Source organism: Mirounga angustirostris, unplaced genomic scaffold (genome assembly GCF_029215605.1).
Source record: "Mirounga angustirostris isolate CCGP_5_RB_7025 unplaced genomic scaffold, mMirAng1.0.hap1 SCAF_1, whole genome shotgun sequence".
In the NCBI taxonomy this organism is placed as follows: domain Eukaryota; kingdom Metazoa; phylum Chordata; class Mammalia; order Carnivora; family Phocidae; genus Mirounga; species Mirounga angustirostris.
This window is the reverse complement of record NW_026991709.1, coordinates 146180613-146198342: the sequence shown is the minus strand read 5'-3', so window position 1 is coordinate 146198342 and position 17730 is coordinate 146180613. Positions and strand designations below refer to the sequence as shown.

The following is a 17730-nucleotide window of genomic DNA, read 5'->3' as shown; positions in this document are numbered from 1 at the left end:
GATGTTCAACAGACTGTGCCACCCGGGCATCCCTCTCAGAGCATTCATGGAACCCAGCCACTATGCTGTAAGGAAGCCGAAGCAACCTTCAGAGGCCCACGTGGAAAGCAAATGAGGCTCCCAACCCACAGCCCCAGTGGGGTGCCCACTGAATGGCTAGCACCAACTCGCTGTTCATATGAATGAACCATCTGGAAAATTTATTCTCCAAACCCACTCCATCTTCCCAGCTAACACGGCCTTGCTGGAATTACAGATTTGTGAGCAAAATGAATTACTGTCCTTGTGTAAGCCACTATGTTTTGAAGTAGTTTATTACAGAGGAAAGATGAGTGAAATACAGCTTAAGTATATAATGAAAGATGAAAACTTTCCAGGCATAAAAAAATTTTGTACAGTAATAGCCATAATTTTAAAACACAGAAACGCCCACAAGTGATGAGGTCCAACGTATTTCTTCTTGGTGTAGTGGATGCAGCCATTATTAACAATCTTGCAAAACTAAAATAATTTATGATTTTGATTGGGGAAAAAAAACTAGACAAACTATAACAAATACTAAAAATAAAAGAAATTATATACTAGATTTGTTTGTAACACAGTAACTCTGAGTCCCTTGAGAAGATGCAGTATATTACAGACCACAATTTTGGATCGAGGCCTAAAAACATCTTGTGCCCTAAATAAATTCTCATTTAGTCATATCTGAAAAAAATGAACAGTCTGATTCCCTACCACTAACTGCCCAGGACTCCATAATTAATCTTAAGCAACATGCACCACACCTCTAGAACAGTATTAGTCTTAGAACACTTGAGGAGGGAAGATTATAGCCTGCAGGCAAAGACACAGTGCCAAGGATGAATAATCAAAACTACCTTTAGAGAACCAAAAATGACCTCAGGTCACTTCAGTTTGCAGTCCACTATGTATTCAGCTTTGATTTAAATTCATCTTGCCATTCAGCTCAACATACCTAAATATTACATGTGGGGGGAAAAAAGCAGAAGCCGTGTAGGTCTATAACCAAACCACAGCAAAACGAGTTTATGTCCAACAATCAAATGGTACTTGGCAGTGATTTCACAGTGGACAGATCTACCTAACGAAGATGAGATGATGAAATATTCAGAAAGCTAGGAATTGGTCCAAATGTGTGAAGCTTCCAGAGCAAACAAAATGAAACCTTCATCAAAATTCAGCAAAAGGATAAAACATCCTGTACTACATCCCATAAAGACAAAACTATTAGATAAATAAAAATAATGATGAGGTCGAAAACTTCAAAATTTTCTCCTGCAAATCTCAAGAGGGAAAAATTGATCTGCTTCAATCGATTGTCACAGGTAAAAATCAATGAGTACAGCCTAGCCATCAACGGATAATAGTCTCAAGGAAAACAGTGAGAAATCATGGACACGATTTTTTTCTGTTTAATAGCAATGGAAATAAAAAAATGTACTGATTAAATCTCAAATTGTTTTTGGGCTACACTTTCCTTAAAGTTTAGCCAAGTATCTAACTAAAATGTCTCACAAAATACATTTATTAATGTAGACAGACTAAAAATACCACAATACAGACTTACAGTCTGATGAGTATGCAGAAATTACCATCTTTTAAATGCTTAGCGACCACTGAGTCAGTTTGCCTAGTGACTCTGAGAAGAAAAAAAAAGCCTGAGAAGGCTTAGCATTCAGATTTTTCTAAATTTTACATGCACAAAATTTCTCAGTGATCTTTCTTGGTACTTCCAAATAACAATGGTCTACAGCTTCTGGTTTATTATTAATTGCTATTGTGCTACTTGGGCAAAACATAAAATCTGAAGCAACAACTTCAGTCAACCTAGATTGCCAAAATAAAAATGGACAGCAGCTATTGTTAAAATTAATAAGGCAAAAAATTTTCAGAAGGCAGTATTTCTAGTCAGTAACACTCAGAAGGAAGCCATTCTTACCAGTGAGCATGAACAAACTCACCTGTGCAATACGCTATGCCTTTAAAAATTAATGTGTAAATCTTTAACCCCCAAAGCATATAGAGTCCAAAGGATGCATTACTGATTATCCAGCTACAAGGTACATTCGAGGTCACTTACCTTAGGAAAAACATAACCCAGGCAGATGTTTGAATCTATGTAACTTAAACAAGTTGATGTGAGTTTTCAAAGCTCAATTAACTGAAATACAGCAAAGTTCCAGGAGTTTTATATGCTGTCAATTTTCTAACATTAGCAATCAGACACTGAGTTTTTATGGTAAGCTTTTTTTTTTTTTTTAAGTCACACCAGTGATTTATTTACAAAGTGGCTGACTAGTTTACTGTAACTTTCATATACTTACCCCTTTACATTGTATGCCTTTATATACACACATAAGCGTGTATTTACATATATGTGTGCATATGGATGGATGGAGGGAGGGAGGGAGACAGTCACTGCAGGTTTAGAATGACATACTATTCTATCAACCTGATTCTCATTACTTGGCCTTAGCTTAGTCAAACAATATTTGGTTGTCTGCAGTTCATTCTCTGATAGAAGCCTCAGGAAGAGCTCACAGGAACTGATCTCTTCCATGTTCACACATCTACCTGTGGTTTTTATAACAAAGACCCAATGTAACTGAATATAAAATCCTTGGCTAATATCTTTTCTTAAAAATCTTAAATACCTTAGGAGTAAGTGGAGCTGAATTGCGACATCAAGGGTCACTACAGAAATGTCCAATGCCAGTAAAATTGTCGTTTCCTTAAAAGTGACTTGCTGAGATTTAAGGTCCTTTTGCCTCTATGCTCAAAGGAGTTTTCTTTAAACTGTCATCTTATTGGTATTGTAGAATGATTTTCCTAGATACGCTGCGTGTCCTTTTGATTTGTCCATTCAAGTACGCTTTACTCAGGAAAATGTTGTCTGGATCATAGTTTTTAGTATTTGTTCTGTTTCAGTGACTTAGTTTTCTTCTTTGTATGTTGGGTTATCTTTGTCTCCTCTATATCTAAGACTGTCACTGGGATGCTTTTCATCTCAATCTTTTTTTCACTTTTCTCCTTTCTATTCCTATTATCCTTGTAAAACAAAAGTGTTAGTGCCTATTTCCCTTTGTGTTCCTTTATAAACTGTCTTCATTACTGCTTTTCCCCTTATTTTGGAATCTTTCCTGAGATAACGTCATCTTTTTGTACTTTCCTACAGCCCAGTTCTCTTCTCCACTCTCCTATTTCTGACTTGTGCAGTTCTTCCATAGCTTCCATGCCAAATTTCCTGATTTGTTTCAGTTTTTTTTTAAATATTGGTTTGGAAGTTTTCATATGCTTTGTGGCCATGTTTTTATTACTAATCCTCCATTGTCCAGGGGGATGTTATTCAGAACCACTTATTCTTACCTTCCTATATACTTTTACACTATCTTTTCATGGATTTTTGACCACAACCCTTTTGCTTTGTTGGTGTCTGAATGAAATGGATTTTCTTGTACTTTTGAGAAGGAGGTTCTACTCTGGACAGTGAGGATAGACCAGGATAACTTGTTATTTTTGTGATTTGAGGGCTCTTTCCTCTGCTGTGACTCTGAAATATTCACACATATGGCCTCTTAGAGTGAACTCCACAGCACCTTCTCAGAGCTGTCTTCTCTCCAATGTCCTCTACATCTTTTCTCTCAGGGTTCCCACCATATTTAATGTGCATTCTAGTCCTGGTTTGTCCAGCGTGGAGTGCTCTCCTAGGAAAGAGTTTTTCTTGGGTATTTCTGAAAACCTGGAAGGGCTTATGTTACTCTATTTATGTAGACCAGGGTGGGCCTCTCCAGTCTGTCTGTACTCAACCACACACTAGAACTTAGGAATTCTCCCCGACTTTCGAGGACTAATTTAAGAACTGCATGCCAGGTTTTCCACTTTGGAAAATGAGTGGGGAATTTTCTGTTAGAGAGTGAGTACTTGCTGGAAATTCTTGGATTCCCCAGTTTCTGGGACTGACCGAACGCACCTTCTCCTTCTCTCCACAACCTCCCAAACAGGTGACCCCACACTGCCATTCACAATTTCACCGCACCCACTCCTATTCTGGCATTTGTGGAATAACTTGACACCTTTATGAGGAGATCTGACGAGGTGAAAAAATTCTATGTATCAGCAACATTCTACCTCCCCAAATCTACCCCAACAGGAACACATTATTTTATGATGTTTACCTTTGAGTTTTTCTCAGTTTCAACAGAATTCGTAGGCAAGGGGCTATGACGTTGATTCTATCATCTGAATAATCCTGTCATAAAATATTATAATCTAAAATCAATTACAAAGCGACAATCTCAAATATGGACTATCTGGACAAGCCAACAAGCATATAAATATTTTTAAGTAACTATTTTAAGTGTATATATGTATATATGTATCCTACTCAAAATCCACTCATTGCACCAGGTTGGCACCACTTGGGAATAAGCACAAAATGACCAGCAATCAGACCTTTTTATACCACTGAGGGTTGCTGGAAGGTGAGTGGGGGATGGGGTAACTGGGTGATGGGCATTAAGGAGGGCACCTGACATAATGAGCACTGGGTGTTATATGCAACTGATGAATCACTAAATTCTACCCCTGAAGCTAATAATACAGTATATGTTAACTAACTTGAATTTAAATAAAATACATGTTACAGTGTCTCTACCTTCAAGTTCATTTCTAAAGAACAAAAGGAAGCTTAGAATCACAAATGATACCAAAACTCAATAAATGTAAACTAAAAGATGTATTTCATTGGTACTCATATTGTTAGTAAACACCAGAATTTTTTTGAAGATTTTATTTAAGAGAGAGAGAGAGCACAAGTAGGGGGATGGGCAGAAGGAGAAGGAGAAGCAGACCACCCCTGCTGAGCAGGGAGGTGGTGGGGACTGATCCTAGGACCCCGGGGATCATGACCTGAGCTGAAGGCAGATGCCCAACCAAGTGAGCCACCTTTTATGAAAATTATGAAACATTTCAAGGAATCAGAAAAGTGATTTTAAAAATCCATTCAACTTTATCAAATCTTAATATTTAGAAAAAAATAAACCCAAATTCCTTTTATTTTTTTTTAAAGAAACAACATATTACAGAGACAGAGCTGAAGCTGCTGCCCTCCATTACAAAAAGGCACTCTCAGAACTCTGGTGGTTACAACAGAATTATGTACCCATAAAAAATAAATATTTTTGCATATTTTAAACTTTGTGTATATTATTCTTTTGTCCATATCCTTTTCAGCTTACCTTTTTTACTCAGTTTTATTTATGAGATTTATCCAAATCAATACATTTTCAGTCTAGTTAACTCATTTTTACTTGCTATGTATTGTTCCATCATATGGATATATCACAATTCAATTTCCCAATCCTTTGTTGATTGACTTTTACATCACTTGCCACCTTCTAACACTACAAAAATGCTGAGACAAATACTCTGTTTCTGCGTACAACTGTACAAGGATACGTTCCTAATGGAAATATTTATTGCTATGCTATGTGCATCTTCAACTTCACTAGAGAGTATGAAATTGCACTCCAAAGTGATTATACCATCTTACCTAGGAGGGTTCCCACTGGTCTATACCTTCACCAACAATTCTGTCAGACTTATATATTTGCCAACCTAAAATGTATGAAACTAACTCATTTTAACCTTTATTTTTTATTCATCAACTTCAGTGTGAGCATCTTTTCCCAACATTATGGATCATTCTAGTTTCTTCTTCTATGAATTAAGTCTTCATAGCCTATGTTCATTTTGTCTTGTCTTTTCCTTTTTATACATAGGCTATTTTTTACATGCTGGACACTAAGCCTTAAGAAAAATTCCCCTACAGCAAGGTCACAAAGATAGCCACTTATATTTTCTTTTAAAAATTTTTCAAGTTTTCATATTTTAGTCTGATAATGTAAGAAAAGAGACCTAACAGCCAAATATCTTTCAAAAGCAGAATGGTTGACTAAAAGGTGGCACATCCACTATGAAGCATCATTTTTAAAAGAGTGGGGTGGGGGGGCCACACACAAAGAACATATCTATTAACAACAATGCAGTGATCTCTGAAATATATGCCAAGTAAACAAAAAACAAGGTACAAAATGGCATATGCTGTCCTTTAGTCTAAAGAAGGGAGAGAATAATACAGCACCCACCAGAGGTCATTTGAGAGTCAACTAGACATACTGATGCAAAAGACAACCATAGATCACATTTTCAACCGGTTTGCTCAGAAACCAGAACTTGCTGGGAAGGCAGCAGCAGAAGTTGCTCTGGCCATAGCCTACCGAGCACAGCTTGGCATAGTAAGAAAAGAGCCACACTGGGTGGGTATGGGAGTCACCCTGGCTTAGAAGCTTCATACCCCACAGGCACCAATCTCTCTTGTAACAACTTCACAGATGACAGGTTGGTCTTAGGTTTCCAGAAACAGAGCTGGAAAGTTAACTGAAAGCACAATTCTTAACCCTTTACCCATAGATAAATATAGGACCACTGGGGGCGGGGGGTGCAGGTAGATAAGATGAAGGAGATATATCTATAAAATAAATAACACATTAATAAAAACTTTAGAGATAAATATAAAGATAAATACATTGATATAACACATGGATATAAAGAGAGAAATAGAAAGATACAGGGAGAGAGCCATAGTTGCTTATATTCGATTTTTTTTTTAAATAGAAGATTTAAACAGATACTAATAAAAATGTTTACATTCAATGCATAAAGAAGGAAACAAGTGAAGAGGGTAGAGATGGAAAACAGTTTCCTCTGAATTGATTCTTTGTAAACTGACATTAAAACCATATCAACAGGGCACCTGAGTGGCTCAGTCATTAAGCGTCTGCCTTCAGCTCAGGTCATGATCCCAGGGTCCTAGGATCAAGCCCCGCATCGGGCTCCCTGCTCAGCGGGAAGCCTGCTTCTCCCTCTCCCACTCCCCCCTGCTTGTGTTCCCTCTCTAGCTGTGTTTCTCTCTGTCAAATAAATAAATAAAATCTTAAAAAAATAAGAAAGAAATCTTTTTAAAAAAATCAACATTTTACATGATTATAAAACAAATTAAATCAAACTTTTAAAAAGCAATCCCCTCAAATCAAAAAGAAAATGATACTTAAGGGTATATTATGTTGGTGGTTTAAGAAGACAAAAAAAAAAAGAATTATTTGAAAAGAATTTACCACATACTAATCTGACAGCACATCAAGTTAGACATACCCTAAGCACTAAAACAATTGCACAAAAATCCTAGGTTGTATTCAGAAATCATAACAGTATTAATAATATCACTGTTATTCTGAAACTTCTATAAATATTGTAAAGCAAATAATGTCAATAGAAAACAAGATTTTTAACTTAAGAGAAAGAATTACTCATATAAAATAAATTAGGCAAAATACTGCAATTGGAAATACCAGTATGAACAGATGTATTTTTAAAAGAGTTATTTCCTGGCTCTATCTGCTAGGAATGCCTAGAAACAACAACCAACCCAGTAGCAGTGAGTACTCCAATCAGATTATGGTCTCTAAACATTATTTCCCACTAGAGGAACCGGGGCTCTTTGGAGGAACGACTGGCTCCAGATGCAGAGCAGAAAACGTGCAAGAGAAGCCTAAAACACACTGTTCCATCAGAAGGCAAGAAAGTAAAGACTACTGGATTTCTGACAAAAGGACCCAGGAGGCCACTTATGGAGGCTTCCACTGGCTAAAGCAGCAACACTATTAGTACTGAAAAGAACATCATCCACAATGGAAACATAACAAAATATTAAAATCCGTGAGTTTATAAGGGAACTAAAGTATCCTTTAAAGTCCCAGTCCTAAAAAGTAAGTCTTTGGAGACTGCTAGGGAAACCAACTCCTGATTCCAAAGCCCGGTAAGTAAGTCAATTTTACGTAAACTACTCCTCAGGGTAACCACACAGTTGATAAGAGCTTTTTCTCTATAGAGCAATTTCGATTAAGACATGAAGTCAGAATGATAATATATCAGTATATTTTCACCCGTACCAAAACAATATATCTCAGCAATTATCATTGACAGCTGCTAAAACCATTACAAGGAGAGCTGGTGAGGAAACTTATAATGAGTAGACCGGAAGTGAAGCCACTGCTCATTCTTTGGATCGGAAAAGGGAGATCCAAGTCATTCGTGTGTGCATTCTGTTATGAAAACCACTGGGGCGCCTGGGTGGTTCCCCAGTTAAGTGTCTGCCTTTGGCTCAGGTCATGATCTCAGGGTCCTGGTATCCCCCAGCTCAACGCCCAGCTCAACTGGCAGTCTGCTCAGCAGGGAGCCTGCTTCTCCCTATCCCTCTGCAGCTCCCCCTGCTTGTGTGCTCTTGTGTTAGTTTTCTGTCAAATAAATAAATAAAATCTTAAAAGAAAAGACAGGGGCGCCTGGGTGGCTCAATTGGTTAAGCATCTGCCTTCAGCTGGGGTCATGGTCCCAGGGTCCTGGGATCAAGCCCCATGTCGGGCTCTCTGCTCAGCAGAGGGCCTGCTTCTCCTTCTGCCCCTCCCCCTGCTTGTGTGTATGCACTCTCACTCTCTCAAATACAATCTTTAAAAAATAAAAAACAAGGGGCACCTGGGTGGCTCAGTCAGGTTAAGCGGCTGCCTTCGGCTCAGGTCACGATCCCAGGGTCCTGGGATCGAGCCCCGCATCGGGCTCCCTGCTCAGCGGGGAGCCTGCTTCTCCCTCTCCCTCTGCCTGCCTCTCTGCCTGCTTGTTCTCTCTATCTCTCTGTCAAATAAATAAGTAAAATCTTTAAAAAAAAAAAAAAATCTTCTGATCCAATGTTTAAAAATAAATAAATAAAATAAAATAAAAAACAAAACAAAACCAAAAAAACCACCAATGAACTGTCTTCAAAAAAAATCTAATTTGGGGGCACCTGGGTGGCTCAGATGGTTAAGCGTCTGCCTTCGGCTCAGGTCATGATCTCAGGGTCCTGGGATTGAGTCCTGCATCGGGCTCCCTGCTCCTTGGGAGCCTGCTTCTCCCTCTGCCTCCCTCTCTCTCTCTCTCTCTCTGTCTCTCATGAATAAATGAATAAAATCTTTAAAAAAAAAAATCTAATTTGGATCTGATCAAACCTATAAATTTATACAAGAAATACAGGAGCAGCAGTTTAAAGGACACAACACTGTTGTTTGCTAGATTCGATCAGCAAAATCCAAACATGAAAGGCCCATGAACTATGACTGTTTTCCTTATAAAAGACTCATTTCAAGGACTAAAAAAATAAATAAAAAATTAAAAAATGATAAGGGGATCTATAGATTTAAAGAGAATTAAGAGACAAATTAACCTGAATTAGAAAGGAGATATACAGACCTTGATTTGATCCTGATTCAAACAATCTAGAAAATAATCATTGATGAGCCAGTCAAGTGAACTCTGACTGGATATATGGCTGTATTAAGAACTTATTCAAAAAAAACCAAAAACAAGAAAACCCGGGGGGGGGGGGAAGAGAACTTATTCATTGGTTGGTGTTTAATAATATTGTGAATATATCTATTTTAAAAGATTGCTATCTTCTACAGATATAGATGAAATAATTACAAATGATATGATGTCCATGTTTTGCTTCAAAATAATTCAGAGGTAAAAGGAGTGTGTAGAAATGAAGTACAAGTGAAGAGGGAGCAGAGATGAGACGTCATCAGCATGTACTGAAAATTGATGATGAGGATGATGGGTATATATGGGCCAATTACATTGTTCTCTCAATGGTTTTTAGGTTTCACTCTTCTTATTGAACACACACACACCCTCGCACGTGCGCACACACACGCACACACCATCCATAACCCACACCCCCCCACACACACAAACCCTGCACATACCCCCACCCCACACACACCCACCCTGCACACATACACCACACACCTACACACACACACATACACACCCTGCATACACGAACCCTGTACACACACTGCACACTCACCATGCCCTATACACACCCACACACACATACCCACACCCCACATACATGCACAAACCCTGCACACACGCACACCCCACACTCCATACACACACATATCCCCACCCCATACACATATGCTACATACATACACACACACACACACACACAGACTCCAGTCCCCTGATAACCAGTCTGTGGCCCCATCACTCTCACAGTAGCCCTCCCAATTTTCATTTCATCTTCACTGTTAGCTTCCGCATCTTTGTTATTTTCCTGAAAATTCAGTCTTGTCCCTGCAAGGACAAGTCAGCCATACTGGCAAAAACAGATACCTTTTAAGATTCTGTTATTGTTCTGGTCAGATTTCTAAATTCCATAACCAGTCACCTTCTATCAGACACCCTGACGTTACAAGAAATAGATTTCATAATTAGCATGATTTCTAGACCAAAGTAACAGAGCCACAACTTTCAACAACCCAGAAATGACTCACTGTGGTTCTGTGAATGTAAAAGAGATTATGAAAAAAAGAAAAAGAGAACTTACCAAGTGATCTCTAAGTATCCAGGCTGAAATTTTCAAAGACAGAAAAGTAAATCAAAAGGAATGATGGGATTGTAGCCATGCACTTAATACTGCCTGAAACCAAAACATTTTGGCAGATGTGAGAGACACATAATCTGGATGCAACGTTACCACACTCTTTACTGGCACTGAGTCTATCTGCAAACATACATACAACCATAGTGGGGTTTTTTTAAATCTATAAACTATGAAGAGAAAGGAACTTTCTAAAAATGAGACTAACCTAGCAATTTTACTTAAAAGTTTTATCCTAAAGGAAAAATTAAGGATGGCCACACAAAAGGCCATAAGAATGTTCTACCTGGGAAAACAATGGCAAAATAATTCTTAGATGGGGAGTAGTGAGCTGCTGGGCTAACTGGTGATACCTTCATGTGATGGAATGTCATTACCCTTTAAAAATAATATTGAAGAGTTATACTGACTTAGACACATTCCTAACATGTCATGGAATAGAAAAAATATGGATTACCAAACAATATATAGTTGATCCAATTTCTGCAAAGAAGATTCTAACAGTATGTGTGTGTGACAGCAGAGAGGAGGGAATATGGGAATGCGTGTGTGTGTGTGTGTGTGTATCCATGCACAACAAATATGAATTTGAAAGGGACAGAATATGAGAATTTTTACAGAGATTACGTCAGGGAGGTAAGCACATCAGTTGTCTGTATTCCGTACATTCTGAATTTTCTATACTAAACATGTAAACCCCCAAATTCACAAAAGTTATAAATATAACCTGATAAAAATACATTAGATTAGCATTTCCTACTCTACATTTCTTGCTCTGGTAATTAAGGGAAATTGCGATGACCTCATCCAACATCTTTCTCCTCAATAAAACAGCAGGAAATACATTTATGAACTCCCAAACTAATCCAGCCCCAGGTCTTAAATATTGAATATCTGTAGGACACATTAACAGCTTGGAAGAACCACAAAAATAAAACTAAAACAGCAAGGAAAACCAAAAAAAAGTTTCTAGGGCAAGGATTACTAAATGAACTCACACCTAACCTACATGTTTTTCTCTTACACCTGGTCATACCTTCCAGAAGCCTCTTGTTCATAGCCACTCATGTATCTGAATTGTGAATAAGTTATCAATTCCTAACCTCTAGGAATGACACAGGAATTACATATAAATTACCATCTACTGGGGTGCCTGGGTGGGTCAGTCAGTTAAGCATCTGCCTTCGGCTCAGGTCATGATCCCAGAGTCCTGGGATCAAGCTCCATATCAGGCTCCCTGTTCAGCGGGGAGCCTGCCTCTCCCTCTGTCCCTCACCCCACTCGTGTTCTCTCCCACTCTGTCTCTCTCAAATAAATAAAATCTTTAAAAAATAAATAAATAAAGTACCATCTACCAATGGTACAAAAAGTATCGTGTTGAGTATTTGGGGAGGAAAAAAAAAATGGAAAAACTACTTGTCACTTGTTGTTTTGCTCAATTTCTCCAGTTACTAGAATATTCAGAACACATGATTTGTGACTCAGAGAGTCCCCTGTCACCATGGCTGTGATCGCTCACTTTTCACATCCCAGTGTATGGAACTAACACTTGTTTTTGGATAAAGGAATATTCTGCCATTTAGCACATTTATGGGAAAGAAGATCATTTTGAAGATGGCAATACAAAACAAATTAAACATCACCGATACACATGGGTGCTGGATACTGGTCAGCTAAGGGCACAGACATGCAAGTAGCTCGTACAGGTAAGAGAGTAACCTGAACAAATTCCTTTAATACCTCACTACCCACTCGAGAACATGAGCATGATTCAGAAGGGAATAATAATCTGATTAGTCTAGTTTAAGATGAAAACCTGGCTACAGTTACATAGTTCAAATGGAGAGTCAGGTTAACTGCTAACTGCAAATAACTATGAAAACATGCAGTATGCTGCTAATAATCCCAAACCCCACGTTTTATTATAAGAGAAAGATAGCATGTCTCTAATGATTGCTGGTTAAATTTCAAGCCATTATACTCTCATCATTTACCTTTCTAGAGAATAGTCTAGCACTGTCTAGGCAGAGCCTTCTAAATGTGGATAATACCTGTGGTAATCCATTAGCAGTGAACACAAAGATGTATGCAACAGCATGTTCACTGCATCGGGGTCAGTGGAAATCAAAAAATGAGAAGCAAACACTTCAATAGTGGAGAAAGAATTAAATTATTGTAGTACCACAAAATGAAAAATTATACAATACTCTTTAATGTTCTTGGGGAATATTTAATGACAAAGTGCCATCGAGATAAATCTACACATTGGGGCGCCTGGGTGGCTCAGATGGGTTGAGCATCTGACTCTTGGTTTCGGCTCAGGTCATGATCTCAGGGTCATGGGATCGAGCCCTGCACTGGGCTCTTCAATGGGCGTGGAGTCTGCTTGTCCTTCTCCTTCCCCCCTCTGCCCATTTCCCCCATTCCCCTTCCCCCCACACATGAGCATGAGTGCACTCGCATTCTCTCTAATAAATTTTAAAAAAAGATAAACCTACACATTTGGATCCTAATTTTATAAATGTGTGTGTAAAATACATAGACACACAGACAAAAGACTAAGAAGAGACAGACCAACATGTTCATAGTCATTATCTCTGGGCAGTGAGATTACAGCTGATTTTGTCTTATTCTTTAGCTTCCTCTAAATTTTCAGCACTAAATGGTAATTTCTTTTATTTAAAAGGAATAGCATGAACCTCTTCTGGGGACTCATTTTCAGTTTTTAAAAGATCATGATATACAGTCCATGGTTCCCCAAAAAGCACACATGCAGCTCTTCTTCTGTCCAACAGGAAGTAGAGCCGGTACTTGTTGTTCCCAGGTCCTCTCCTCTCTCACTTATTCTAACCTGTTAACAACCAAACACTCAGAAAAGCAGCTCAACTTAGCAATAAGAAGGTTGCTAAACCTGCCCCTGAAATACACATGTCTATTTTTTTAAATGCACTTTTAAGTAAAAATAAAACCCATGAGGAAGGCCAATATCATGATCCTTCATGATCCAGGCCTCCCTCCGTTCCCAGCCTCTTCCCAATGGCCTCTTCCCCACCCCCTGCTCACTAGGTTCAGCTCTGTGGGCCTTCTTTCTCTTTCCAGACCTTCCCAAGATCTCTCACACCTCAGGGAAGCTGAACTATAAAGTTCTCCCCCTCCCCCTGCTCCAGGGCTTCACAGAGCAAACTCCTTGTCATTCAGGGTTCAGATGGAATGACACCTCCTCAGAGAAGCCTTCCCTGACTTCTCCCCACCCCCCCCACACACACCCAGGTAATATCATTACCTGCACTCCTTGCACGCTATTACAGACACTCTATCACATTACTCTGTTTTACGTTCTTCAGAACATCAACATTATCCAAAACTGTTCTGCGTCCCTCATTTGTCTGGCATGAGCATTAGCTCTAGCACTTACATCCTCCATTAACTTGACAAAATTACTCAACACACTAAGTTTCATCCACGAATACCCCAGGATTGCAAGTCACTAACTGGCCCATAGTAAATGTTCAATAAATGGTAATACTTTTTAATTAATAAAAAATAGAATCTTACATTTTAAAAGAGAATTCACTGCATATTATTGACCTGTCACAGAAACATTTTAAAAATTAAAGGACAAGAGAGAGGAGATGCACTTTTTCCTATTCTTCCCACTAAGCACAACTAAAAACCCTGGAAGTTGGATATAAACAAACATAAGACAACTCTGAAAGGTAAAGAGAAGACAGAACCAGTAGGAACCTCAGGACCTGAGCATCAACATGGCAATGAACTGACTGGGTTTTATTTTTTGCCTCAGATATCCTGGATTGAGTGCTGGATAATCCAGGAGCCTAGAAACATCGATAGGCACAAAACGGAAGAAAGATCAGCTCTCTCAAGCCAAAGGACCAAGAAAGGGGCAGCCCAGAAAGATTGAAAACTTTCAAACAATAGCTACTCTACTCTAGCCGAACATCATGGAAAAACCATGACGCCATCCCCATCAGCCCAGGGCAAGTGGGAAGCCTAAACTCCTACCCTCAATAGCCAACACTCTCCCCACAAGGGCAATACCAGAAAAGAGCAAGTGGAGAGCTGACAATAACACCCACCCAACAACAGCCATTCGCCCCAACCCTGGTGTCAGTACAGACCACGTGGGGAGCCTGGGTCTCCGCCCATATATAGCAGTAACCAGATTCCTTTCTCGCTCCCCAACAAGATGGCAGCAGAGAAGGCGAGTGGGAAGTCTGCACCTTCAGCACCTTCCCCCAGAAATGAGGCTCACATTCCCACCCTATAGTGGCAGGCGAGACAGTAAATGAGGAGCCCTCCCCACTCCCAGCTAGGGGGGCATCAGAGGAGGCCTATGGAGAGTGTGGACTCACACCCTTGCCCAGCAGTAAAGAGGGGCTCTCTGCACGCCCGGGGTGTCAACAGAAGCCCACCAAGGAACATGGACTTCCATCCCAGTGAGGCAGGCACAGGCATCACCCTCCTTTCTCTGCTGGTTCCATGTCAGAGGAGGCCTACTAAAACAGGTTCAAATAAAGCCCCGAGTCTTAGAACACAGCACCCTAAATGGTTAGTGGGCACAGAGTTTCAGTTTTGCAAGATGAAAAGGTTCTAGAGATCTGTTCTACAACAATGTGAATATACTTACCACTACTAACTATAAACTTAAAAATGGTGAAGATGGTGAATTTTGTATTATATCTTTTCTACCATGATAATTTTTTTCAATACCAGTATTAATCAAAATCAAAAGATTACTTATTCAATACATTTCAGTGTTCAATCATTCCTTTTGTTAAGATACATGGAATATTATATATTATAAAACAATTACAAAATCACATTAATCAATGCATCTTATTTTACTACCTTGTGAAACTAAGTCAATCCATACCTGTTCTGAGAGTGGAAAAAAAAACAAAACTGCAAAAACTCTCAGCCTCTCTTATCACAGTTTACACAGAAAACTACTCAAGTGGGGCTTTTTCTAATACAATGTAACAATATTTAATGACTTGGAAAATTTAAAAGCAAAAATTAGATACACAGACTGTTGGGAAAAAACAGGTTTCTCTGAGGCTCAAACTTCATAGCAGAATCTAAATCAGACTAATCAGAGTAAAGACAAGAAGTGGTTTACTCTCCATCTTGACTCTGACAGATCAAGTTTATTATGTAAATCAGATAATTATTCATAATTACTGAAATTTTAAAAACCAGAATTTAATGTGTGGACCATAACACACAAGAACCAAGGCAAGTAGTGTATGTAAGTGGTTCCATTCTCCACATGTTAGGAGCATTACCTTCACCGAGTTCTCAAAACTCCAATTTCATAGGCATCTCCCCTCTAAAAAAAGGACAATTGGTCCAATAAGGTTAAAGAATACCACACACTACATTACCCTTCTGAAGATTCAAAATACACATGAGCATATAAAACACTGGGAAAGGCTGCACAGTTAAAACTATCCCTTTCACTTTGACTCATAGCTTTCCAAACATGTATATACAAACATGGTCCACCTTTTCTACCTGGTAACACCTCACTCAGCACTAATACTCTAGGACAGGGCTTCTCAAATCATAAAGTTCGAACAAACCACCTAGAGATCTCATTAAAATGTAGATTCAGATTCAGCAGGCCCAAGGTGGGGCCCAAGGGGCTGCCTTTCCAACCCTCTCCCAGGTGATGCCCATTGCTTCTGGTTCTCAGATCACTCTTTAGCGGGCAGACACGTTGAGGAGAAGACATGTTGAGGAAGGCTACCACAGAGACTTCTTCACAGCTGTGCAGTTTTGGGATCAGAACTGAATATTTAAAAACTCTACTGTACATAAAGAAATATCAAAGGATTAGAAGGAAACTAAGTTAAAAACAGGAGAAAGGGAGTTGTCCAGGTGATTTGTGTTAGCCAAATATTGGACAAGGAAAGGGGCAAGAAAGGAGTCCAAGTAAGCAGAGAATATAAAGGGAAGACAAAGCATATGGGGAAAGAGATGGGGGCTGAAGAGCCAGAGGCATAAGAAATATCAGCATATAAGAAGGACTCATAAATTTTCCAGCTTTTCATTAATAAAATGGGACACGCAGGCAGAGCCACTTACTGGATTTCTATTTTAATCACTAAAAGACTCTTACAACATCATCAGATGAATGGCTTGTGGTACAGGGGTTTGGCAAAGTTCAAAAAGGTCCCCTGAGAAGAAAAATAAATTCTATAGAGATGATATTACTTGTTTTCTCCTGCAACTGCAATGGTTCAACAACAATTTTTAAAGTACAGTAATAGGTGAAATCTAAGTCAAACCTTTTCTTGGATTAGCCTCTGAAGATGAATCCCACAAGACAACATTGCAGTAAATAAGGTCAACATGTACTGCTGAACTTTGCAGATGGCTGAGGCCAGGGAGTTTATCACGGAGTTCAGTCCCACCTTCTCAATAACACTCTGGAAGGCAGTAGGAGAATGACGGGTGATTCTACACAAGGCCTGCAGAGACAGAACAGATCCATCAGACAACTCCAGGTACAGTAACCACACCTCAGAAAGATAACATCCACTTCTGGGGTGCTTACCTTGCTCCTTCATTACTTATTTTGGCATAAGAAAGTTGGAAAACATCAGCATATTTAAAAATAAAACAAAGAAATGGTAAGTATGTGATATGATACAGAGGTTAGCTAGCACTATCATCTGGTAATCATTTTGCAATATATACATGTATCAAATCAACATGTAGTACATCTTAAACTTACACATTATGTCAGTGACATCTCAACAAAGCTAGAAAACGTAACAATAATCATTGACTCTATTTCAAACATATACCAGGGATCTGTATTCATTTACCAGAGCAGAATGAAATTATGGGGAAAAAAAATCACTTTTGGACACCTTTCAAATCATATTTCAGTCTCTCCTCTTCCTTCCATGGGAGTTACAGATGGCTAAGTTAGACATGATGGTTTGGAAACCATGACAGTAGGGTTCTTCAAGTCTAAAGCCCAAATTGTATATGTTTCAGTAGAAAAGTAGCAACTAATATCTGAAAATAGGAGTATGAAAAATGAATTCACTAAAAATAAAGCTAGCTCTCATTCTAGAATGTGAAAGTTTTTAAAACTCATTTATAATGGATCTAAGAAAACTGCACTGTATGAAATCAAA

At 38.9% G+C, this 17730-nt stretch overlaps 1 protein-coding gene across 9 annotated transcripts in view; it reads right to left on the bottom strand.

Moving 5' to 3' along the window:
* ULK4 (unc-51 like kinase 4) overlaps positions 1-17730 on the bottom strand; it is a 599599-nt gene that overhangs the window by 452822 nt on the left and 129047 nt on the right. For all 9 annotated transcript variants that reach the window (XM_064589489.1, XM_064589509.1, XM_064589506.1 and 6 more), the window contains one exon: positions 16870-17052. In XM_064589489.1, the coding sequence (XP_064445559.1) occupies positions 16870-17052 (183 nt within the window). The remainder of the gene's footprint in view (positions 1-16869; positions 17053-17730) is intronic.